The sequence below is a fragment of the Orcinus orca genome, chromosome 13 (genome assembly GCF_937001465.1).
Source record: "Orcinus orca chromosome 13, mOrcOrc1.1, whole genome shotgun sequence".
Classification (NCBI taxonomy): domain Eukaryota; kingdom Metazoa; phylum Chordata; class Mammalia; order Artiodactyla; family Delphinidae; genus Orcinus; species Orcinus orca.
In genome coordinates this window covers 39246599-39273554 of record NC_064571.1, presented here as the reverse complement: position 1 = coordinate 39273554, position 26956 = coordinate 39246599, and the positions used below count along the sequence as shown (strand labels likewise).

Sequence of the window (26956 nt, the reverse complement as noted above, 5' to 3'; positions counted from 1 at the left end):
AAATTCTTTCTTCATCATCCCCTTAATTTATCTGCTATGTAGATTTAGTGTTCTTATTTTATATTTTCTTATAAACTCACCTATCTATTCCTATCTGGAAACAAACACAACAAATATGTTTTAGTAAACTATCCAAACAGAATTCTATTTTGAATTTCAAATTATTGGAATATACCTAGTGACAGCTTTGGTATAGGGGAAAGGCTAATCAGCCAGTGCATGGGGGTAGAAAAATTTGACTGAACTTTATATATAATAATAGAAAGAGCATAAATAGACTGGTCAGGTGTGATTAAGAGTGGGAAATTAAAAAATTTTAAAAAATTAAGCAATATAAGAATGTATAAGGCACAGCATGGAAGTCCTAAAATAAGCATGAATTACAGAACAGGAAGATTAGAAAGAATGATTTTTAAGGTGGCTACAACTATCTCTCAGTAAAATACATTACTTATAAAGGCACATTTCCCTATAGGACAGAAAACATTATATCCCTTAAGACAATCCAATAGTCACTTAAAAATAATGTTCAGATACACCCAAGCAAACTCTGTAATAAAAATAACAAACCCACAGCCCAAAAGAACTGTACAAGACAGGAATGATTCCTACAGATACTTTAACATAAATATTTTATACCTTATTGTAAAGACATTTTACACACCACCGCCATAAATACCAAACACGGTTTTATTTATCTACTTACTTATTTTTTTGAAAGATTTTTTTGATGTGGACCATTTTTAAAGTCTTTATTGAATTTGTTACAATATTGCTTCTGTTTCATGTTTTGGTTTTTTGGCCGTGAGGCATGTGGGATCTTAGCTCCCCGACCAGGGATCAAACCTGCATCCCCTGCACTGGAAGGTGAAGTCTTAACCACCAAACTGCCAGGGAAGTCCCTGAACACGGTTTTATGAAAGTAACAATTTTAGAATAAAAACATTTCTTAAATAGCATGATAATCCACCTGTTTTCTTCTTAACCTCAGCATAACAGCTAAGACCCTAGCAGACATGAAAATTTGGTGTCTTAGTTTACAAATGTAGTCTAATACATCGGAATACTGACAAGCATTTCCACGTGCTTCAGACATACTGCCAACACATAGATAGCCAACAAGGTTAAAAGAAATATACACATTTCTAGTTATAGGCACTAACTAGAAATATTACAGTAAAGATGTAATGCCACCAATACAGGTTTTTACACACCTGAAAAAGTCAACAACAACAAAAAATTTCAGATATTTGACATCAGGTAGACAACACGTAGGCTTTAGGGTTGATTTACTGCTTTCATGTGATGTGCAAATAGTCTTATCATTGCCCCCAACCTTGGAATTTCAGAGCCAGAGAGCATACAGTTCAAAACACTTGCTTTATCCTTTTTCTCGTGCTAGCCCTCTCGTGTTTTCCTAATTCCTGCAGTTTTCTAGAATGATCTTTCAGATTTTCACTCAACAGCACTGGGTCAAATCTCTTCTATACAGGATCTCACTCTTCTCATGTCTCCTCTGCTCACAGAGAGCCGGTCAAAGTCTTGGAGGTGGAAACGAGTTGCCAACTGATTTACCATTTTCCTTAGGGTAAGAAATGCTGAAACAACTTGGAAAGTAAGGAATATAGTGAAGATGATATGTACTGCTTTTTCCAAGGGCAGATTCGTTAGGCCTTCATTAAAGAGCAAGAATAGAATTAAAGGCAACTGCAATAGAAGGCTCAAAAGCCAAAAGCCAGCCAGCTCAGGAACCTGCAATGACACACATGATGAGTATCAGATCAGTGAAGTACAGTCTTCTGTTTGCATCAATGAGCAAGTGATACTACTTGATGGCACTACGGTAAATGTGCATTTTGAGCTCTGTAAATCAAAAGGAGTACAACATGGTCCTTATCCTCAGAAAACTTACAGTCTAGACTGGAAGAGAAAACTTACTTATGGGACAGTCCTAGAATACTACAGTGAATAATGAAATGCACCACTTAGCATTATAGACTAAATGCTACAAGAAATAAGACAAGAGGGTAAGTAGGGTAGGTAAAAGACAGAATTCAAGGAGGTAGGCTTTTAAAGTTGGGTAGAAGGAGGAAGAGGCAAGAACTTAAGTAAGCAAAGATGTGGAATGAGTATGACTGGGAAACAACACATCACCTGGAATGGATGCTTGGATTAGGAAAAAGCAAGAAATACTTGGGACAGTATACAGTGGGACAGGCCCTTATGAAAGGCCTGAAAGAACACAGAAATCTTTAGGGATTATCCCTAAATTCTGGTAACTGTAAATGCTTAGGCAGCATGATGATTCAGAAAACATGAGCCTTGCAGAGGAAATGAGTTTATCATTTCCCCCCATTCTCTTATTCAGGATCTAAATAATCACGTTTAATTGACCAAGTATTTTCAAGACTGGTGAGAAGAGGGAAAACTATCACTTCTTAAGTGTTTACTATGTTCAGGTACTTTATATAAATTACTTAATCCTAACAAATCTGTGAAGTAAATATTTCCCCAATTTTATATGTGAAGAAACCAAGGCTCAAGAGATTAAGCAAACAGACCACAGTGACAGATGTGGTGAAGTTGGAGCTAGGCCTTAACTACAGGCCTTTGTTCCTTCCATCACATCTCACTGCCTTTTCCTTGTTAGGAAAATCTTACTGCATTTGTGTGTAGCACTGAGAGAAAGGAAAGAAGAGCCTACCTTCTCCTGCAGGTTCCCCATGTAGCCCAGATACAACCTGATAGCTTCAATTAAGGTTATTAGGATGATAACGGTGACCACAATGAATTTGTAGTAATCAGGCAAGATTGAATACTAAAAAAAACAAAAAGAAACATGTTCATAAAATCTCACATATAGTAAGACTGACCTGAGATTAAAAAAAAATATGAAGAACTTTAATTTTATTGACAATGTAACAACGCTAGGGACGGCAGAAGAGACCTCAGCAGAAGTAGTAAAGTGTAGATTTACCTTCATCTGAAGCATCGTAATGCTGCTCACCCACCAAAGTGGGAAAAAATAAGTGTTAAAATAAAGTGACATCTGCAATGCCAAACTGGAAACCATTTCATTATCTACGGAAGAAAGAGAGAGAAAAGGAACAAACTCTTAACCCTGGTCTCTGCCCTATACGTCCTTTAGTTCCTTAGACTTAATAACCATAGCAGCAGCTTAACGAAACTCCAAATTTTAAGCCTATTTATAATCATTGACAGTGAAAGGAAATAGTCATCATAATACTATTTAGTTCCTATGTTGGCTACTTGGGGGTATGTTTCATATTTTTCAATTACTTTATCATTTTCCCATTACAGTCTGCTGACTTTTTTGCATACTACTGGTATAAATTAAATGTGGAATATCAATACGAATCCTATTGAACAGATAACAATAATAATCATTACCTCCTTTGTAGAGTTCTGTGTAAAGAGCCTATGAAATGAACACATAAAATACATAACAACTAATCGCTCACATATAAACTAATCTCATGCAAAATCTAATCTCCCCAAATTATAATTAAACAGACACCCCTTTTCAGCATATCCTAATCCTACCTGTTCATTCATATCCAATTCAATGCCACTTTTTCCATAAATCCTTTCTTGATCCCATTCCCCCACTCCAGCAGAAATCTCTTTCCCCTCTAGGTACTTATCACTCTAGTCTATGTGTAAGAAGTGCTAGCAAAGAGCCACACTCCCCTCACTTGAGACACAATCTGGTTACTGAAGAGACAATGAGCTCTGGAGTCCAAGTAAACCCGGAGCCCCCCAAACTCCCTCAGAACTCTAGATGCCAGACTTGGAATAAATTATTTAACCTCTTTGAGCCTTAATTTATTCACCTGTAAAACAGTAACAATAAAATTACCTCACAGGTTGCTTGTGAAGAGTAAAGATAATATAAATTACTTCACCCTAGCACTATGCCTGGCACTTAGTAGGCACTCAATAAATATGAGTCCTTTTTCCTTCTCTTTTACTTATACACAGGCTCATTGTAAGCACAGACCACATTCTACCCAAATTTGAGGCCATCATAGAACCTAGCATCTTGCTTTACACATGGAAAATACAAAATATGCATAAGCAGAAAGAATGAATTAATGAATTCATTAATGAATGAATGAAAACATACTATTATAAGGGCATTACCGGTGTAGCCATTCATGATACATGAGTTTCATTTATCTAAGGCTGATTACATAGTACCTTTTGCTTTCATATAAGGAGAAGGGTCCTAAATTAAGAATTTGATTTTTTAAATTGGGCCCTACAAATGCATCCTCAATTTGACTAAATTCCAACAATTTAAGAGCAGATATATATTTTGAAATCCACTGCTCTAAATGAAAGAATTTACAAAGGCTCTAAAATAAATATTTTTTAAAATTAATTTATTTATGTAGTTTTGGCTGTGTTGGGTCTTCGTTGCTGTGCATGGGCTTTCTCTAGTTGTGGCTAGCGGGGGCTACTCTTGGTTGTGGTGTGTAGACTTCTGATTGCGGTGGCTTCTCTTGTTGCAGAGCTCTCGCTCTAGGCGCGTGGGCTTCAGTAGCTGTGGCACACAGGCTCAGTAGTTGTGGCTTGTGGGCTCTAGAGCGCAGGCTCAGTAGTTGTGGCACACAGGCTTAGCTGCTCCGTGGCATGTGGGATCTTCCTGGACCAGGGCTCGAACCTGTGTCCCCTGCATTGGCAGGCAGATTCTTAATCACTGCACCACCAGGGAAGCCCCTAAAATAAATTTCTTAAAAACAGATTTTTATGTCTTTTTCTCCGCATCTGAGTATTTTATATCTATCATTTAACAGTTTTAAAATATAAGATAGTCATGGTCTCTCACAGCCAGGTTTTTCCTTTAGCTCCAAGAATATCCCTGATTATTATGTCTACTTTTGCTTGCACCCATTTATTAAATTACCACTTATAAAGGAATGCATTCTTACAGTCTGTTAAATCTGAAGGTAACTCACTTGCCTAGGATTTTCTCATAACAATAGTACAACTCTTGGTCAGCTGTGGTCATAATACACGCTTGCAATTACAGTACAAATAATCAAACCTAATTCAGATCCACAAGGAAGGAAATGTGGAAAAATAGTGATAAATTAGTTAAGCTGAAAATTTTAATACCTTTAGAGCAAACACTGTAGTCAAATTTTGCGAAGAAGTTTTTATGTTAAGAATTTTGTACATGAGCATCTTAAGTTATGTCTATATTTCAGATCAAACTTACCATCATGCAGTTGAAAATCAAGTTAATATGTAAATTAACCTTGAAAGCACAAGACATGAATTTACTAAATTCTGCAAAAGTACAAGTTGACTTCTGTAAACGGAATTTAAATTAAAACATTATGTAATATAAATCAGGGGTGGGCAAACTACCAGCCAGCTGCCTGTTTTTGTACAGCAAGTGAGCTAAAAATGTTTTTTCACATTTTTAAATGGTTGAGGAAAAAATATCAAAGAATAATAATATTTTGTGACACTGAAAATCATGAAATTCAAACTTTAGTGTTCACAAATAAAGTTTTATTGGAACACTGCCATGTCTATTCAATTACCATTACCTATGACTGCCACAGAGACCTACGGCCTGCAAGGTCTAAAATATTTACTATCTGGCCCTTTACAGAAAACCCCTGATACTTTATATCATCAGATTTTAGTGCCTTGGCTTTAGAATCAAAAACATAATAACCTAATTTTTCACATTATGTTTTTCTCTGTACATCCTAAATCAAGACCAGGCCTAAATTGAGAGGACAGGCAAGTAATCAGGGTGAAAAATTGAAACGATGGGAAATGACTTTTCTTTGCCCCCTTTAAAAACTCCCTAAACCAAGCAAGAGGAAAAGATTTCTATTTCCCAGCACAGTTCAGTGATAAAAGCTGCGTGGGTTTGGTTGACAGTATGTTGTCTATCATGATTTAAGAGAGGGAAACTTTTGCAGAAAACTGCGTTGTCACTTGTCATGTTGGATGTAGCATCGTGCTATTTTGTTACTTGATTTAGGACAAGAAGTATAAATAGGGGATGGGAAGGAGAAGGCAGGGAGAGTGCGAGTTTTGTTGAAGGCGTTGCTAGAGTGGCACGTGCCACTCTGTATTGGATAGCGTTAAAATAACATTTCTTTCCATGTCTTCTGCCAGAAAATGGACTTGTGGTGGAAAGTACTTGTTCTGCTAGGAAAGGAGAAAAGGAAAAGATATTTTACTGGGGTAGGGGATAGTAAGTGGAAAGAAGGGATTGCCTGGGCTGTTTCCATTCCACCCTGGCCAGAAAAGCCAGGGCGAATGCCATAGAGGAAAAGCAAAGTCGGCCTTCTCAGCGTTCTCGGAGGGCAAGGGACCGGACGCGGGCTGCGAAGGCGGCTTTTATATTCTTTTTTGAGGAAGGCCGGCGCCACCTCAGCCACCCCGCTTGCCATTAGCCGGCCAGGTCACAGCACTATCAACCCGGAACCCGCTGGGTTACGGGGCCGGGGTATCTGGTCCCCATCTCAGCCCCATCCCTCGGCCTGGCCCCTCCTCCAAGGAGCTTCCCGCACTGCGGAGAACCACCTGAAGGCGAAACCGCCATCTTAGGTCTGGGCAAAATCTGGCCGCTCCAAAACCGGCGCCAGGTCTTCCGAGGGCCACACGTCCTGCGCTGGGCCTCCGCCACTCACCCGGACCCTCGTTATACTCCGGCCCGGTCCGGCTGGAGTCACTGAACACGGTCCGGCTGAAGTTTCCCAGCCTCTGGCGGACCGGATCTGGCAGCTCCATGCTCTGGCCTTGGTACTGGCTCACTGCTGCGTCTTCGGGCGCTGTGGTGCTCTGAGGTTCCCACGGCAACCGGGAGGCGAGGGCGCTGGGGGCCCGGGCGCACGCGCGGCCGCACTGCACGACCGAGGCGTGGGGCTCCCTGGAAGGGAGAGGAGTGCGGGGGAACCCATTCCTGCTGAGCGCCTAGCCAGGTGCAAAACCGCGGATTCCTTGGTCCTATTTTAAGTTCCACCACTTTAACAACGAATAAAAAAAATAATAAATGACCTGGGATTGGACTGTGATACAAGGAGCTCTAATAACCTTGCCAGTGAGATGCAACCTTTCTGGAAGGAAATGCAGAATGAAGGCAGAGCTTAGAGAACGTTCATGACCCAGTAGCTTATACGTGTTTGTGTGTATGTGTGTGTACTCTCTTCTAGGAATATATGTTATTATATACTAGGAATATTTCATATATGTACATGCCACACACACAACTCTCTCCCAGGAATTTATGATTATATTAGGAATATTTTATATATATACACCATATATTACATATATATATTTGATGGAATACATTGCAGCAGTTTAAAAACATGCTTGCAACGAATTTTTTTTTTTTTTTTTTTTTTTTTTGGCTGCGTTGGGTCTTCGTTGCTGCACGCGGGCTTCTTATTGCGGTGGCTTCTCTTGTTGCAGAGCACGGGCTCTAGGCACGCGGGCTTCAGTAGTTGTGGCTCTCGGGCTTTAGAGCACAAGTTCAGTAGTTGTGGCACACAGGCTTAGTTGCACCGAGGCATGTGGGATCTTCCTGGACCAGGGATAGAACCCATGTTCCCTGCATTGGCAGGCAGGTTCTTAACCACTGCGCCACCAGGGAAGCCCTGAGTATTTGATAATATGGATTAAATTTAAGTAAAATTAAAAACCAGAAGTAAAACTAAATAGGAATGAACCTAATTTAGTAAATGTGTGTGTAAATATGTGGGAAGCAGAGAAGGGGAGGAGATGGCACAAGCACTGCGGCTTCAAAAAAAGACTAGAAGGAAATAATCCGAAATGTTAATAGTAATTTCTAGGTAGTAGATTGTAGGTGATTTAAAAAATTTTGAACATTATGTATTTTCCAGCTTTCTCTCAAATAAGACATGTTTAAAAAAAAAACTATTTAGGTATAATACATATACAGAAAAAGGAACAAACCGAATATACAGGTGTAACCAAAACCCAGATCAAGAAACAGAAACTTACCAGCACCCCCAGAAGCTCTCCATGCCTATTCCCTTACAGTGACTAACCCTCCACTTCTAACCGACCTTTCCTGACTTCTATAGCATAGAATAGTTTTGCCTATTTTTATTCTTTATATAAAAGTAATCATCCAATAAGTGCTTAAAAAAAAACACTAGTTCTTTGCCCTCAAAATTATTCTTATGAAATTCCTTCATATTGTTAAGTGTAGATTCTTTTTCCTTGCGGTGTGGCCGTACCACAATAAGTTTATCCATTCTACTGCTGATGAGCATCTGTGTATTTTCTAGTTTGGAGCTACTATCAGTAGTGCTGCTTTTGGTGAAAATATGCTTTGTGGTGAACATATGCATGTATTTGTGTTGAACTTGTTCCTAGGAATGAAATTGTTGGCTTATGAGGTACAACCCAGCTTTCATAGATACTGCCACTTTTCCAAAGTGGCTGTACCAATTTCTACTGCCTCCAGTGACGTATGAGCATTTCTGTTGCTCCAAATCCGTCATCAGCGCTTGTCATTTTCCATGCTTTCCTTTTAGCCATTCTGATGGGTATGTGGTAAACAGTATTATTTTTACAATATAAAGAAAAACCACACATATTTATATAAATGTCAAGAGGAAGGTATGGGAGGAAATCACTATATGGGTAGAATTTCAAAATAATTCAACAAATGTTAATTGCATTCCTACTCATTTTGGGGCATTGTCTTGGGCTAATAGGGATATAGTCCCTCCCCATCAAGAAGAACAGCCAAGCGAGAGATGTGGAAACAAATAAGTACACTATATTTTAGTAAAGGAACATAGATGAGGAAGCAATTAATTCTGGTTGGAGATGTCAGGAAAAAGTTGGCTAACTTCTGCTTCTCTTCAAGGCGGAGCTCAGCCCTCAGCACCTCCAAAATGGCTTCTAGAACCTCCCTGAAGCTGGTTTAAGTGCCCTCCTCTGTGTTTCTCAAAGCATATTCTTCTGTGTTACTTTGGTCACAGTGCCAGTCACACTGTACTACAGTCTATTTATGTCTGTTTCTCTTGCTAGTTCACAAGCTCTTTGAGGTCAGGGATGGGCTTTCATCTTTATATCCTGAACACTAGCACAATGCCTGACCTAGAATAGGAACTAGATAACCATTGAATGAATAAAGGGAATAAAAAGTCTAAAGACCATTTCCCTATCTTCCCATTTCTAGTTCAAAGACTTAGCCAGCCTTCACTCTGTAGAATGGAGAATTGATGTATTAAAACACAGTTAACTATAGCAACCAAAACAATTTTAAACTTAGCAACAAAGAGTCAATTTTGATCTATTAAATTAACCAAGATTTTTATAAAAAGCACAGTGGAGCAGGAAGCCTCATGCTCTGCTGATTGGATTATAATTTGAACAATCTCACTGAGCAAAGCAATTAACAATGTGTACAAATTGCCTTAAAAATATTCCTGCCTTTAACACACTAATCCAGATTTTAAGCTCTATTTTGGGGAAGTAATCATAAAAACAAAGTTTCATACTCCAAGATATTACTTCTAACATTATTGATTTTAGTTAAAAAAAAAAAAGAAAAAAGGTCGGGGGAGCATTTGAAATGCCCAACCCCAGGACCTAGTTAAGCAGATTATGATATTCATGGTGAGGTGTTGGGCTGTAGTGGAAAGGATGCCTTTGGAAGCAGAGAGAGCAGTGTTCAAATCCCCTCAAATTCTCACTTCACCACCTAAGAGCTATGCGGTTGTTTTCAAACCTTTGTTTTGTAAAGTGAGGCTAGTGCTAATTTACTGTTATGGTTGATGTAAAGATTATATCATTAAATAAGGCTTTCTGTAAGTGATAGCTATCATTGACACATCTATTAAAATGATATTTGTGAAGAAGAAATACCTACAATGGAGTGAAATCATGCTAGTATTTAAGTTTTTGAATTCAACTGTATCTGTGAGGCAATACCTCTATTGCTTTCCCAGTGGATGCAATTAACCATAAAATGGTCCATGAGTGTGTCCATGAATTCTTTTTTTTTTTGCGTGCTTGAGTTCCTTTAAAGATTTTTTTCCTAGCATTGAAAAAAAATGTAACATATCTTGTTCAGATTGCAATTATTTCATCAAAATTCTGGAGGAAAAATCGATCGAATTATGGGTATTTTTACTTTTATTATTCAAATTTCCTACAATAACCATGCATTTCATAGTTTGAAATAAATCTTATTAAAAATAGAGAGGAAGGGCTTCCCTGGTGGTGCACTGGTTGAGAGTCCGCCTGCCGATGCAGGGGACACGGGTTCGTGCCCCGGTCCGGGAAGATCCCACATGCCGTGGAGCGGCTGGGCCCGTGAGCCATGGCTGCTGAGCCTGCGCGTCCGGAGCCTGTGCTCCGCAATGGGAGAGGCCACAACAGTGAGAGGCCCGCGTACCGCAAAAAAAAAAAAAAAAAAAAAATAGGAAGAGGAAATGATGGTACAAAAATAGAGAAGGGTTTTGAGAGGAAAAACTTGTGGTTTGGAAAGAATCCTGCCATTATTGATGTCACAAAGGGCTCGAAAAACTTTCCAAATGTTACTGTTAGTTTATTCTCACAATATTTATAAAAAGCAATCACATTGGTGAAATACTGCAGAACAAAGAAGGGAATCTACTTTTGTGGAATCAATAGACTAGTATAATTTGGGTTTCCCATATTCTAAACCTATTACTAAGGATCTAAAGAGAAGTATGGAGTCTCCATTCTCAAAATCATGGGAATCATTTCCAGCAAGATTAATAAATAATCCTGTAGAAGCAGCCACATAGCACAGGGAGATCAGTTCGGTGCTTTGTGACCACCTAGAGGGGTGGGATAGGGAGACTGGGAGGGAGACACAAGAGGGAGGAGATATGGGGATATATGTATATGTATAGTTGATTCACTTTGTTATAAAGCAGAAACTAACACCATTGGAAGGCAATTATACTCCAATAAAGATGTAAAAAAAAAATTAATAACCCTATAAAGTTAAACTGTTTACTTTTTTTCTCTCTTTTAAAGAGACAGTCTTTGTTTTAAGGATTTTTATGTTGAAGAATTCAAAAAGTGGTAGGTTTTTGGAACTTATTGATCTGTATTTAAAAGGTACAGATCAATCTGTTGACAAAGATTCACCAAAAATAATTTGAACAAGTGGGAAATTACAGTTAATACTACTAAAAGCTACTAAAATAATTCCAGGACGTGTGGTTTATCTGACATAACGATACTTCTAAGTGCTGTGACTGATATGAAACTGACTGTTTCTTACTTTTCTGAACACACAGTGGTATAATTAACAATACTCAATCACTTCTGTTCTTCCCTGAATATGTAAAAAGTAAAATACCAGTTAAAAAACTAATATATTCTTTTCTTCAAATGTTCTTTACATATACAATGTCAATATTTTCGTTCCATAGTGATGTGGTTTAAGAGGTTTTTCATTCACGAGTAAAACAGCAATCCACCCAAAGGGAAATGATAGTCTATAGGCTGACAGTGCAAATAAAGAGTTTGGGAATGCAGCAACTGGCATTTCTAAAATACAACAGATAAAATTCTAAGAAGTTACATGCAATAATCTCAACTAAGCATCTGGCCACAGAACTAGAACATTTGATAATTTTACTGGTGATTTCAGTGGGACTCCAGATGTTTCCAAACTCAACTTGAACTATCATCTTAGGCTTTGTATTTTGCTTTTCCAGCTTCACTAATGACACAAACATGATTCACATCCCCGAAGTATTCATTATAGTCAAGGGCATATCCTACAACAAACTTGGCTAGAATTTCAAATCCAACAAAGTCTGGTCTGTATCCAGCACTTCAAGGGGTCCTTTGCACCAGCAAGCTTGCAACCTTGATCATCTTTGGATTATGCTGCTTGACCAAGGAAAGCAAGGTTTTCATTGTTTTGCCAGTGTCAATTATACCTTCCACAATCAACACATTCTTTCCAGTGAAAGTTGAGAGATCATCTTCACCAATTACTTTTATGTCGCCTGTTGACTGGTCATTACAGTAGCTCTTCAGTCTGATAAAATCTACAGTCATAGGAATGGATCTATCACTATTTCTCTTCAGTACTTTGATGTAATCCAGCAGGTGAGCAAAGAATTTGTAGTCCCCGTTGAGCACACAGAGGGCCACGGTGTGATGGCCTCCCATCTCCTTCTTCACATCTTGAGCAAGACGTTCGGTCCTGTCCATAATTAGTCCATGAGGAATAAACACCTTTTCCAAATCCTCAGCATAATGATTAGGTATACAAAATAAATCTAGGTCATAAGCTGGTTAATTATTGCTAATCACGATGCTGGGGCTGCAGATCGCCATAACAGAGCCGGCCGACCGGCCGGCTGAGGGCAGTTTGGGCTAAACTGTTTACTTCTTATACCAAACTTGATGGTCAGAGTAATAGCTACTTCTCATAATTGTTTAATGTATTTCACTGGGATTCAATTACATCTGTGGTTTACTTTCCTAAATATTTATTTTCACAAAAATTTTGAGCCTTGTGCAATGATTTGTTTCTCTTTGACCAGAGGCAAAGTTGTTTGGTAATAACATGTTACCCTATGTGACAAGAAACTGATTTGGTGAGTTATTAAATAATTTAAAATTACTTCTTACTATAATAAAGGTATAAATTCTTTCCACTTGATATTAATAAAGAGTTTAGAAACAATATTTTAAAGTGAACATGTTAATCAATTTATTGCCTTAAAATGAACTGTGAGAATTCCCTGGTGGTCCGGTGGTTAGGACTCTGCGCTATTACTGAGGAGGGCCTGGGTTCAATTCCTGATCAGGGAAATAAGATCCCACATAGCCAAACAAACAAACAAAAACTGTGAGATATTTATAAGAATTTAGATAAATTTAAAGGTAAGTTATATATGGCACAATATCTTTAGATATGATTCCACATCAGCATCCACATTTAAAAAATCTTATTCTATACAGACAACTTATATGACTCAATATCAAAAAACCAAATAATCCAATCAAAAAATGGGCCAAAGACCTTAATAGACATTTCTCAAAAGAAGACATACAGATGGCTAACAGGCATATGAAAAGGTGTTCAACCTCGCTAATTATTAGAGAAATGCAAATCAAAACCACAATGAGGTATCACCTCACACCAGTCAGAATGGCCATCATCAAAAAGACTATAAATAATAAATGCTGGAGAAAGTGTGGAGAAAAGGGAACCCTCCTACACTGATGGTGGGAATGTAAATTGGTGCAGCCACTATGGAAAACAGCATGGGGGTTCCTCAAAAAAAACTAAAAATAGATTTGCCATATGACCCAGCAATCCCACATCTGGACATATATCAGGAAAAGATGAAAACTCTAATTCAAAAAGACATGCACCCCAATGTTCATAGCAGCACTGTTTATAATAGCAAAGACATGGAAACAAACTAAGTGTCCATCAATGGACGAATGGATAAAGAAGATGTGGGATACACTCAGCTATAAAAAAGAATGAAATATTGCCATTTGCAGCAACATGAATGGACCTAGAGAATATCATACTAAGTGAAGTAAATCAGACAAATATTATATGATATCACTTATATATGGAATCTAAAAAATAATACAAATGAATCTATATATAGAACAGAAACAGACTCACATAGAAAACAAATTTATGGTTACCAAAGAGGAAAGGGAGGGAGGGATAAATTAGGAGTATGGGATTAACAGATACACACTATTATACATAAAATAGATAAGCAAAAAAACTTTACTGTATAATGCAGGGAACTATATTCACTATCTTCTAATAACGTATAATGGAACATAATCTAAAAAAAATAATTGAATCACTTTGTTTTATACCTGAAGCTAACACAATATTGTAAATCAACTATACTTCAGTTTTAAAAAATCTTATTCTAAATTACCTGAAGTGTAATCTTATAATCCTCAAATTGTTAATGAATAGTAAAAAGCTTTTGGAATCCCAAGTATAATATATTCTATTCACAACACTTTTCAAAGGTTTATAAGAAAGAACCAGGCTATGAATTACATAGACAGTCAAACCTCATAAAAGGAATTTTTCTTACTATATTGTGATATTTTAAGTCTGACTTTAATATTTTGTCTTCAAAGACATACCCATTGAGCATTCTTACTAGAAAGTTCTTTCCCTTTAAAAATACTGTGTATATTATAGTTTTTTGGTTCTGTGACATTTCTTTGTGTTAGATTACCGCACTCTTCATGTGCTATAGCAAGCAGCTGCTCCATGCGTCAAACTATGTGGGAAATGAGAATGACAAACCCAGGGAAGATCAGTAAAGCAAAACCTTTAAGGGAACCTCAGATCTGTCTAGTGAATTATGATACTGATTAGGAGCAAGTGGCCATTTTACTGAATAAGTAATAAGTTCCATTTTTAGTGTGATAGTATTATTGTGCTAGTAATACTTTTTATATTGCACTGTAAAATGTGCATTATGTCCCCCTTTCTAAAAGGAAATTAATCCTTACCTTTTAGTGACTGTAATAAAATATTCCTCCCCCTCCACTAAGTTTTTTTTTTTTTGCAGTACGCGGGCCTCTCACTGTTGTGGCCTCTCCCGTTGTGGAGCACAGGCTCCGGACGCGCAGGTTCAGCGGCCATGGCTCACGGGTCTAGCCGCTCCGCGGCATGTGGGATCTTCCCGGACCAGGGCACGAACCCGTGTCCCTTGCACCGGCAGGCGGACTCAACCACTGCGCCACCAGGGAAGCCCTAAATTTTTTTTTCAAAACAAAAACTCATTATTAAAAAAAAAAATAAAACAAAAAACCAGAAATTGTGATTGACCAGAAAGGTAAAGATACACGACCATATTTAAATAATTCTACGTAATCACATCTATAATGTTTGATGGTTCCGGAGGGCAAAATGACATGCCAGGAATACCATTACATCTTCCTCCAACGTACAGACATTAGAAAAGAAAACAGATGAAGTCTTTCATTTTCTTGATTTTTTTTAAACTTATTTTTATAAATAATACCTCACTTAAGTAAGTTAATCTTTTTTTATCACATTTTTTAAATTCAAAGTCACAAAAATTAAAATCATCCTCATCAGTTCACTCAGTCCCATGTAATTAATTTTTTTCTCATCTTGATCTTTTGTTAGCACTTTTATGAATTCATCAGTTTTCCATTAGAGTTCTGAAAATGCTTATTCATTCAGTTCAGCATTATCGTCAGTTACCAGAAACCTGTACTTGTCAGAGTCTTTTCCATGAATTCCTTGAAGATGAAACCCTTTTATAGGAACATTTTTGCAAAAGCATCAGAGTACACCCAGAACTGTCCGTAAATGACAAAACACTTAAAAATGACCACGGTTAAAGATTTGATGAAAGTTCATAATAATGCAATTGACAAGGAAATTTAGTTATTTCTGAGATATACAGTTTAAAGTAATAACTAGAATTATGACATAACATTATACCAGAACATAAAAGATTTTTAGGAATTTCATGTAATGTCTGAAACATTTATATTAACATACTTCAATACAAATAACCCAAAGAAAGTTTAGTATTAGTTTTTTTTTAATTTTTAAATTTAATTTTTTTTTATACAACAGGTTCTTTTTAGTCATCCCCACCCCCCCGTAGCTTTCCCCCCTTGGTGTCCATACATTTGTTCTCTCCATCTGTGTCTCAACTTCTGCCCTGCAAACCGGTTCATCTGTACCATTTTTCTAGGTTCCACATACATGCATTAATATATGATATTTGTTTTTCTCTTTCTGACTTACTTCACTCTGTATGACAGTCTCTAGATCCATCCATGTCTCAACAAATGACTCAATTTCATTCTTTTTTATGGCTGAGTAATATTCCATTGTATATATGTACCACATCTTCTTTATCCATTTGTCTGTCAATGGGCATTTAGGTTGCTTCCATGACCTGGCTATTGTAAATAGTGCTGCAATGAACATTGGGGTGCATGTGTCTTTTTGAATTATGGTTTTCTCTGGGTATATGCCCAGTAGTGGGATTGCTGGATCATATGGTAATTCTATTTTTAGTTTATTAAGGAACTTGCATACTGTTCCCCATTGTGGCTGTATCAGTTTACATTCCCACCAACAGTGCGAGAGGGTTCCCTTTTCTCCACACCCTCTCCAGCATTTGTTTGTAGATTTTCTGATGAAGCCCATTCTAACTGGTGTGAGGTGATATCTCATTGTAGTTTTGATTTGCATTTCTCTAATAATTAGTGATGTTGAGCAGCTTTTCATGAGCTTCTTGGCCATCTGTATGTCTTCTTTGGAGAAATGTCTATTTAGGTCTTCTGCCAAGTTCTAGATTGTGTTGTTTGTTTCTTTAATATTGAGCTGCATGTGCTGTTTATATATTTCGGAGATTAATCCTTTGTCCATTGATGCGTCTACAAATATTTTCTCCCATTCTGAGGGTTGACTTTTCATCTTCTTTATGGTTTCCTTTGCTTTGCAAAAGTTTTGAAGTTTCATTAGGTCCCATTTGTTTATTTTTGTTTTTATTTCCATTACTCTAGGAGGTGGATCAAAAAAGGTCTTGCTGTGATTTATGTCAAAGAGTGTTCTTCCTATGTTTTCCTCTAAGAGTTTTATAGTGTCCGGTCTTATATTTAGGTCTCGAATCCATTTTGAGTTTATTTTTGTGTATGGTGTTAGGGAGTGTTCTAATTTCATTCTTTTACATGTAGCTGTCCAGTTTTCCCAGCACCACTTATTGAAGAGACTGTCTTTTCTCCATTATATATCCTTGCCTCCTTTGTCATAGATTAGTTGACCATAGGTGCGTGGGTTTATCTCTGGGCTTTCTATCTTGTTCCATTGATCTATGTTTCTGTTTTTGTTCCAGTACCATATTGTCTTGATTACTGTAGCTTTGTAGTATAGTCTGAAGTCAGGGAGTCTGATTCCTCCAGCTCCATTTTTTTCCCTCAAGACTGCTTTGGCTATTTGGGGTCTTTGTGTCTCCATACAAATTTTGAGATTTTTTTGTTCTAGTTCCATAAAAAATGCCATTGGTAATTTGATAGGGTTGCATTGAATCTGTAGATTGCTTTGGGTAGTATAGTCATTTTCACAATATTGATTCTTCCAATCCAAGAACATGGTATATCTCTTCATCTGTTGGTATCATCTTTAATTTCTTTCATCAGTGTCTTATAGTTTTCTGCATACAGGTCTTTTGTCTCCCTTGGTAGGTTTATTCCTAGGTATTTTATTCTTTTTGTTGCAGTGGTAAATGGGAGTGTGTCCTTAATTTCTCTTTTAGATTTTTTATCATTAGTGTATAGGAATGCAAGAGATTTCTGTGCATTAATCTTGTATCCTACAACTTTACCAAATTCATTGAGTTGCTCTAGTAGTTTTCTGGTGGCATTTTTAGGATTCTCTATGTATAGTATCCTGTCATCTGCAAACACTGACAGTTTTACTTCTTCTTTTCCAATTTGTATTCCTTTTATTTCTTTTTCTTCTCTGACTGCTGTGGCTAGGACTTCCAAAACTATGTTGAATAATAGTGGTGAGAGTGGACATCCTTTTCTTGTTCCTAATCTTAGAGGAAATGCTTTCAGTTTTTCACCATTGAGAATGATGTTTGCTGTGGGTTTGTCATATATGGCCTTTATTATATTGAGGTAGATTCCCTCTATGCCCACTTTCTGGAGAGTTTTTATCATAAATGGGTGTTGAATTTTGTCAAAAGCTTTTTCTGCATCTCTTGAGATGATCATATGTTTTTTATTCTTCACTTTGTTAATATGGTGTATCACATTGCTTGATTTGTGTATATTGAAGAATCCTTGCATCCCTGGGATAAATCCCACTTGATCATGGTGTATGATCCTTTTAATGTGTTGTTGGATTCTGTTTGCTAGTATTTTGTTGAGGATTTTTGCATCTATATTCATCAGTGATATTGGTCTGTAATTTTCTTTTTTTGTAGTATCTTTGTCTGGTTTTGGTATCAGGGTGATGGTGGCCTCATACAATGAGTTTGGGAGTGTTCGTTCCTCTGCAATTTTTTGGAAGAGTTTGAGAAGTATAGGTGTTAGCTCGTCTCTAAATGTTTGATAGAATTCACCTGTGAAGCCATCTGGTCCTGGACTTTTGTTTGTTGGAAGATTTTTAATCACAGTTTCAATTTCATTACTTGTGATTGGTCTGTTCATATTTTCTATTTCTTCCTGGTTCAGTCTTGGAAGGTTATACCTTTCTAAGAATTTGTCCATTTCTTCCAGATTGTCCATTTTGTTGGCATGGAGTTACTTGTAGGAGTCTCTTAGGATGCTTTGTATTTCTGCAGTGTCTGTTGTAACTTCTCCTTTTTCATTTCTAATTTTATTGATTTGAGTCCTCTCCCTCTTTTTCTTGATGAGTCTGGCTAATGGTTTATCAATTTTGTTTATCTTCTCAAAGAACCAGCTTTTAGTTTTACTGATCTTTGCTATTGTTTTCTTTGTTTCTATTTCATTTATTTCTGCTCTGATCTTTATGATTTCTTTCCTTCTGCTAATTTTGGGTTTTGTTTGTTCTTCTTTCTCTAGTTCCTTTAGGTGTAAGGTTAGATTGTTTATTTGAGATATTTCTTGTTTCTTGAAGTAGGCTTGTATAGCTATAAACTTCCCTCTTGGAACTGCCTTTGCTGAAGCCCATAGATTTTGGATCATCGTGTTTTCATTGTTATTTGTCTCTAGGTATTTTTTGATTTCCTCTTTGATTTCTTCAGTGATCTCTTGGTTATTTAGTAATGTATTGTTTGGCCTCCATGTGTTTGTGTTTTTTACATTTTTTTCCCTGTAATTCATTTCTACTCTCATAGCATTGTGGTCAGAAAAGTTGCTTGATATGATTTCAATTTTCTTAAATTTATGGAGGCTTGATTTGTGACCCATGATGTGATCTATCCTGGAGAATGTTCCGTGTGCACTTGAGAAGAAAGTGTAATCTGCTGTTTTTGGATGGAATGTCCTATAAATATCAATTAAACCTATCTGGTCTATTGTATCATTTAAAGCTTCTGTTTCCTTATTTATTTTCAATTTGGATGATCTGTCCATTGGTGTAAGTGAGGTGTTAAAGTCCCCCACTATTATTGTGTTACTGTCAATTTTCTCTTTTATAGCTGATAGCAGTTGCCTTATGTATTGAGGTGCTCCTATGTTGGGTGCATATATATTTATAATTGTTATATATTCTTCTTGGATTGATCCCTTGATCATTATGTAGTGTCCTTCCTTGTCTCTTGTAACATTCTTTATTTTAAAGTCTATTTTATCAGATATGAGTATTGCCACTCCAGCTTTCTTTTCATTTCCATTTGCATGGAATATCTTTTTCCATCCCCTCACTTTCAGTCTGTATGTGTCCCTAGGTCTGAAGTGTGTCTCTTGTAGACAGCATATATATGGGTCTTGTTTTTGTATCCATTTAGCAAGCCTGTGTCTTTTGGTTGGAGCATTTAATCCATTCACGTTTAAGGTAATTATCGATATGTATGTTCCTATGACCATTTTCTTAACTGTTTTGGGTTTGTTTTTGTAGGTCCTTTTCTTCTCTTGTGTTTCCCAGTTAGAGAAGTTCCTTTAGCATTTGTTGTAGAGTTGGTTTGGTGGTGCTGAATTCTCTTAGCTTTTGCTTCTCTGTAAAGCTTTTCATTTCTCCATCAAAGCTGAATGAGATCCTTGCCGGGTACAGTAATCTTGGTTGTACGTTCTTCCCTTTCATCACTTTAAGTATATCATGCCACTCCCTTCTGGCTTGTAGAATTTCTGCTGAGAAATCAGCTGTTAACATTATGGGAATTCCCTTGTATGTTATTTGTCATTTTTCCCTTGCTGCTTTCAGTAATTTTTCTTTGTCTATAATTTTTTCCAATTTGATTACTGTGTGTCTCGGCATGTTTCTCCTTGGGTTTATCCTGTACGGGACTCTCTGCCCTTCCTGGGCTTGGGTGGCTATTTCGTTTCCCATGTTAGGGAAGTTTTTGACTATAATCTCTGCAAATATTTTCTCGGGCCCTTTCTCTCTCTCTTCTCCTTCTGGGACCCCTATAATGCAAATGTTGTTGCATTTAATGTTGTCCCAGAGGTCTCTTAGGCTGTCTTCATTTATTTTCATTCTTTTTTCTTTATTCTGTTCCGCAGCAGTGAATTCCACCATTCTGTCTTCCAGGTCACTTATCTGTTCTTCTGCCTCAGTTATTCTGCTATTGATTCCCTCTAGTGTAGTTTTCATTTCAGTTACTGTGTTTTTCATCTCTGATTGTTTGTTCTTTAATTCTTCTAGATCTTTTTTAAACATTTCTTACATCTTCTCGATCTTTGCCTCCATTCTTTTCCGAGGTCCTGGATCATCTTCACTATCATTATTCTGAATTCTTTTTCTGGAAAGTTGCATATCTCCACTTCATTTAGTTGTTTTTCTGGGGTTTTATCTTGTTCCTTCATCTGGTACATAGCCCTCTGCCTTTTCATCTTGTCTATCTTTCTGTGAATGTGGTTTTTGATCCATAGGCTGCAGGATTGTAGTATTCTTGCTTCTGCTGTCTGCCCTCTGGTGGATGAGGCCGTCTAAGAGGCTTGTGTAAGTTTCCTGATGGGAGGGACTGGTGGTGGATAGAGCTGACTATTGCTCTGCTGGGCAGAGCTCAGTAAAACTTTAATCCGCTTGACCGCTGATGGGTGGGGCTGTGTTCCCTCCCTGTTGGTTGTTTGGCCTGAGGCAACCCAACACTGGAGCCTACCTGGGCTCTTTGGTGAGGCTAATGACAGACTCTGGGAGGGCTCACACCAAGGAGTACTTCCTAGAACTTCTGCTGCCAGTGTCCTTGTCCCCACATTGAGCCACAGCCACCCCCCGCCTCTGCAGGGGACCCTCCAACACTAGCAGGTAGGTCTGGTTCAGTCTCCCCTGGGGTCACTGCTCCTTCCCCTGGGTCCCAATGCGCCCACTACTTTGTGTGCGCTGTCGAAGAGTGGAGTCTCTGTTTCCCCCAGTCTTGTCGAAGTCCTGCAATCAGATCCCACTAGGCCTCAAAGTCTGATTTTCTAGGAATTCCTCCTGCCGTTGCTGGACTCCCAGGTTGGGAAGCCTGACGTGGGGCTCAGAACCTTTACTCCAGTGGGTGAACTTCTGTGGTATAAGTGTTCTCCAGTCTGTGAGTCACCCACCCAGCAGTTACGGGATTTGATATTACTGTGATTGCACCCCTCCTACCGTCTCATTGTGGCTTCTCCTTTGTCTTTGGATATGGGGTATCTTTTCTGGTGAGTTCCAGTGTCTTCCTGTCGATGACTGTCCAGCAGCTAGTTGTGATTCTGGTGTTCTCACAAGAGGGAGTGAGAGCATGTCCTTCTACTCCTCCATCTTGGTTCCTCCCCTCCACTAAATATTGATACATCTTACCCCCCCCTTTCTTGTTTTATTTTTATTTATTTATTTATTTTTGGCTGCACTGGGTCTTCATTGCTGCACACGGGCTTTCTCTAGTTGCGGCAGGCAGGGACTACTCTTCGTTGCTGTGCATGGGCTTCTTGTTGCAGTGGCTTCTCGTTGTGGAACATGGGCTCTAGGCATGCGGACTTCAGTAGTTGCAGCACGTGGGCCCCAGAGTGCGTGGGCTTCAGTATTTGTGCACAGGCTGAGTAGTTGAGGTTTGCGGGCTCTAGAGCTCAGGCTCAGTAGTTGTGGGGTGCAGGTTCAGTAGTTGCAGCTCGTGGGCTCTAGGGCACGGGCTCAGTAGTTTAGTGCCCCACAACATGTGGGATCTTCCCAGACCAGTGATTGAGCCCACGTCCCCTGCGTTGGCAGGTGGATTCTTAACCACTGGACCACAATGGAAGTCCATCTCTTGCTTGTTTTAAACTGTGGTTTTGTGCTTTTAACAAATAGTATACTTTGTCTTCAATAACATACTATACGTTGCTTAGTCATGTTCAGTTTTGATCCCTGATCACATCAAAATTGTAAGGGCAGAAATCTTATAAATGGACAATTTAGTATTAAAATGATGGGTGTACACATAGGTAAAAGAGTTCAAATAAATTCAAATTATTTATTATATTTATATAGGTAAATAACACAACTCTCCAAATTTTCTTGAAGGTAAATTTGCTTTGCAAAATAGAAAATCATTGCAATTTTTTCCTATATCCCTTTCCTTTTCCTATTATATTTTTAGTTAATACAGAATTGTTCTTTTTTTTTTTCCATCACATGCTGTGAAGATTAACAGAACTTCCAGGTGGTTGGAGACAAGTGTAATAGTATGTCAACAGGGATGTTCCCTGGGCCCTGGCTAAGTTCTAATGCTGTGCACGTAAGGAGATGAGCTCACATATTCTAAGTTCAGGGACCACCTTTGGTTAGGCCAGCCCACCTATAGTTAGGCCAAGAAATTCAATACAGGGAAACAGCCCAAACACCAAACATCCCCTACCCCATCCCATCCCTACTCCCTGAAGTATAAGGAAAGGGTGAGTAGAGATAAGGTTAGCTTTCTGTGAAGTAGAATATTCATAATGTTACTCTATTCCCTCTCTTCACCCCATTCTCACTGTAATAAAGGAGATGGAGGCACTTCTTCCTCTTAAAGTCTAGAGAAGAGCATTCAAGAGAATTGCTTATAAAGTTTAGAGATGCCCAACCTTCCCCCTCTCCTAGGTTGGAGACTGGTGATTGTCTCACCTCTGATCTCTCCTGGACAGGTAGAGTGCTCAAGTGTTCTAGGACAAGGGCAAGGGGCAGTAGAGAGATGATCTAGATGAAGGAAGGGACACCACAGTCACCCACATTGCCCCCTCCAAGAGAGGCTGCTCACTGGACCCCTTGTGGAGGAGGTCAAGTAGATGCAAGATATGCCTCAAGGAATTGAGCAGCAGGGAGGCACCCCAAGGACCTTCAACAATGAAGGAGCCAGAACTTGGATTCTCTCCAGTTTAGAGAGCATTGAAAATCTGACAGGGTTAACTAGAGAAGCAGCAGCATCCGAAAGAGAGGGAATTACCATCTTCCTACTGGGGAGCCACATAAGATAGCCACTTCTTCATTTCTCCTCTTGCCCTGACATTAGAAGCGAAGCACTGGAAAGAAGGAGAGGGAAGGATATACAGAACAGAGCGCTCCTGCCCTCAACCCTCTCTGCCCTCCGCTCCCCCCCACTCCCCGCCACATACTCCAAGCCACTAGCAACAGACTTGTCTGCCTTTCTCTGGAGGGAAGGGAGGAAAAATAGTTTTAATTCAGTTTGAAGCTTAGTAGAAAATGAACAGAATTGAACCTTACTTGCCAGAATGAGATGATCCTAATAACTTGAAGAGATGGATAAATAGAATCGAGCCAAGGTGTGATGAAGAGAGTTGACACCCAGCAAGAAAATGGCAGAGGCAGAGCACAATTTTGGGGGGAGATTATTGGAAAAATAAAGCCATTTCATATTTATAACCCAATGAATTGCGAGTCCTCAAGGAAGTAGTTACAAAGTCAGATAGAGTTCTAATTTTTACAGGGGAGTGGGATGATCGATTCTGAACAGCACAGACTGGAGAGAGTGATATAAATCCAGGTAAATTAAAGTGGTTTTATTCTTTTCTCTCTCTCTTTTTTTTTTTTTCGGTACGCGGGCCTCTCACTGTTGTGGCCTCTCCCATTGCGGAGCACAGGCTCCGGACACGCAGGCTCAGCGGCCATGGCTCACGGGCCCAGCCGCTCCGCGGCATGTGGAATCTTCCCGGACAGGGGCACGAACCTGCGTCCCCTTCATCGGCAGGCGGACTCTCAACCACTGCACCACCAGGGAAGCCCTATTCTTTTCTCTTAATTGAAGTATAACATGCGTACAAAAAAGTATACAAATCATAAGTGTAGAGCTCCATGAATTTTGACTAAGTGTACCCGTCTGTGTAACCGGCACCAGATCAGGAAATAGAATGCTACCGACAGCCAGAAACACCCCCACGTATCCCCTTTCAGTCATTAACCTCCTCCTCCTCCTCCTCCTCAAGTCACTGCTATCTTGATTTCTATATGTGTAAGTTAATTTTGCCTGATTTTATTTTTACATAAATGAAATCCTATATTATGTACCTTTTGTGTTTACTTCTTTCATTCAGCATCACATTTGTGAGATTCATCCACGTTGTTGTGTGTAGAAGTAAATGGAAATCGTCCATTTTCATTGCAGTGTAATATTTTGCTGTTTGAATACACCACGAATTTTATTCATCCAAATGGTAATGTACTTTGGGTTTTTTTCCCCCAGTTTGGGGCTATTACAAAGAGTGCTCCTGAACTTACTTGCTAACATTTTATCTAGGACTTTCACATCTATGTTCCTGAGAGGGATTAACCTGTAATTTTTCTTTCTTGTGATATTCTTGCCAGCTTTTGGTGTTACAGTTATACTGACCTCATACAATAGTTGGAAATATTCTTTCTTTTTCTGTTTTCTGGAAGATTTTATGTAATATTCATGTTTTTCCTATTGTGTTTTGAAAAATTCACCAAAGAAGCCATCTGTGACTAAAGTTTTCTTTGTGGGAAGGTTTAAAATTATAAATTTAATTTAAAAAAATTTGGGGGGCTTCCCTGGTTGCACAGTTGTTAAGAATCCGCCAGCCAGTGCAGGGGACATGGGTTCGATTCCTGGCCCGGGAAGATCCCACATGCCACGGAGCAACTAAGCCCGTGTGCCGCAGCTACTGAGCCTGTGCTCTAGAGCCCGTGCTCTGCAACAAGAGAAGCCATGACAATGAGAAGCCTGCGTACCGCAGTGAAGAGTAGCCCCGCTTGCCTCAACTAGAGAAAGCCTGCACACAGCAACGAAGACCCAACACAGCCAAAAATAAAAACAAATAAATAAAAAAATTTATTTAAAAAAATTAAAAGATAAATAAATAAATTTTTAATTGAAATATAGTTGATTTACAAGGTGTTAATTTCTACTGTACCGCAAAGTGATTAAGTTATATATATGGGGCTTCCCTGGTGGCACAGTGGTTGAGAGTCCGCCTGCCGACGCAGGGGACACGGGTTCATGCCCCGGTCGGAAGATCCCACATGCTGCGGAGCGGCTGGGCCCGTGAGCCATGGCCGCTGAGCCTGCGCGTCCGGAGCCTGTGCTCCGCAACGGGAGAGGCCACAACAGTGAGAGGCCCGTGTACCGCAAAAAAAAAAAAAAAAAAAAAAAAGTTATATATATGTACATATGTGTATGTAATGGAAAAGAATACAAAGGATGTATATGTATGTATATACCTATATACATACATATACATACACATATATACATATATACATTCTTTGTATTCTTTTCCATTATGGTTTATCATAGGATATTGAATATAATTCCCTGTGCTATACAGCAGGTCCTTGTTGTTTATACATTCTATAATATAATAGTTTGTATCTGCTAACCCCAAATTCCCACTCCATCCCTTTCCCACGATGAATTTAATTTTTTAATAGATAGAACTACTTATATTTGCTATTTCCTTTTTGTCCACTCTGTTAAGTTGTATATTTCTAGCAATCTATCCATTTCATTGGCATGCAGTTATTTATAATTTCCTCTTATTATTATATCCTTTATAAAAATTGAGTTGTAATTGACATGCAACATTATATTAGTTTCAGGTATGTAGCATAATGATTTAATATTGGTGTATATTGCAAAATGATCGCCACAGTAAGTCCAGTTAACATCCATCACCACACATAGTTACAAAACTTTTTTCTTGTGATGAGAACTTTTAAGATTTACTCTTTTAGCAGCTTTCAAATATCCAATACAGTATCATTAACTATAGTCACCATGCTGTACATTATATCCCCATGACTTATTCATTTTATAACTGAAAATTTGTACCTTTTGATTCCCTTCCCCCTTTTCACCCTTCCCCCTACCCCTTGCCTCAGGTAACCACCAATCTGTTCTTTATATCCATAAGCTTGTTTTTTTTGTTTGCTTGATTTCTTAAATTCCATATATAAATAAGGTCATATTTATTTATCTTTTTCTCTCTGACTTATTTCACTTAGCATAATGCTGTCAAGGTCCATCCCTGTTTTCACAAATGGCAAGATTTCATTCTTTTTTTAATGTCTGAGTAATATTCCATTGTATGTATATATCACATCTTCTTATTCATTCATCCATCAGTGGACACTTAGGTTGTTTTCACATCTTGGCTATTGTAAATAATGCTGCAGTAAACATGGGGATGCATATATCTTTTTGAATAGTGTTTTTATTTTCTTGGATAAATACATAGAAGTGGAATTGCTGGATCAGATGATAGCTCTATTTTTAATTTTTTGAGGAACCTCCATACTGGTTTCCATAGTGGCTGCACCAATTTACATTCCCACCAGCAGTGCACAAGTGTTCCCTTTTCTCCACATCCTTACCAACACCTGTTATTTCTTGTCTGTTTGATAATAGCTATTCTGACAGGTGTGAGCTGTATATTCTTAATGCTGACAGGATCTATACTGATGTCTCTCCTTTTCTTCTTGGTATTGGTTATTTGTACCTTCTTTGTTTTTTTCTTGATCAGTGTTGACGGGGTTTGCAACTGTTTTAGTCTTTTCAAAGAACCAATATTTGGCATTTGGTTTTCTCCATATTTGTCTTCTGTTTCTTAATTTCTTTTCTAATCTTTATCATTTCCTTCTACTTTCTGTGGCTTTCACTTTCTTTGAATATGATTTTTTAGATAGATATGTAGATCATTGGTTTTCAGGTTCTCTTATTTTTAATAGGTACATTAGAAGTTATAAAATTTCCCTTAAGTTTGGCTTTTACTAAACTACAAATTTTGGTATGTAGTATTTTTCTTACCATTTTGTTGAAAATATGTTCTAATTTCCATTGAGATCTCTTCTTTGACCCATTGG

At 38.2% G+C, this 26956-nt stretch overlaps 2 protein-coding genes and 1 pseudogene across 3 annotated transcripts in view; 1 reads left to right on the top strand and 2 right to left on the bottom strand.

The window, feature by feature from the left end:
• Positions 1 to 770: 770 nt before the first annotated feature.
• On the bottom strand, positions 771 to 7102 carry TMEM17 (transmembrane protein 17). Of its 2 annotated transcripts, none has more exons than XM_004280644.3 (4): positions 6684 to 7102; positions 2978 to 3081; positions 2705 to 2818; positions 771 to 1752 (listed from the first exon to the last, which is right to left on the bottom strand). In XM_004280644.3, exons 1-4 carry the CDS (start codon positions 6781 to 6783, stop codon positions 1474 to 1476), a joined length of 597 nt encoding a protein of 198 aa, XP_004280692.1. In that variant the 5' UTR covers positions 6784 to 7102; the 3' UTR covers positions 771 to 1473. The 2 variants fall into 2 exon arrangements, with proteins under 2 accessions (XP_004280692.1, XP_049552067.1); XM_049696110.1 differs by having other exon boundaries at positions 2978 to 4696; positions 6684 to 6794.
• A 4515-nt stretch (positions 7103 to 11617) lies between these two features.
• On the bottom strand, positions 11618 to 12363 carry LOC101289989 (hypoxanthine-guanine phosphoribosyltransferase-like; annotated as a pseudogene).
• Positions 12364 to 20711: 8348 nt separating this feature from the next.
• EHBP1 (EH domain binding protein 1) overlaps positions 20712 to 26956 on the top strand; it is a 494124-nt gene continuing 487879 nt past the window's right edge. The window contains exon 1 of the mRNA XM_049696094.1: positions 20712 to 20950. The gene's annotated coding sequence lies outside the window, so the exon portion shown is untranslated. The remainder of the gene's footprint in view (positions 20951 to 26956) is intronic.

Bases quoted from the DNA above. Each gene is read 5' to 3' on its own strand.
- TMEM17 (XM_004280644.3), bottom strand. From the start codon at position 6,783: ATGGAGCTGCCAGATCCGGTCCGCCAGAGGCTGGGAAACTTCAGCCGG. The intron at 3,082-6,683 runs GTGAGTGGCGGA...TTTCTTCCGTAG, and splicing joins GGAGTATAACGAGGGTCCGG to ATAATGAAATGGTTTCCAGT. The intron at 1,753-2,704 runs GTAGGCTCTTCT...GTGTCATTGCAG, and splicing joins TGGGGAACCTGCAGGAGAAG to GTTCCTGAGCTGGCTGGCTT.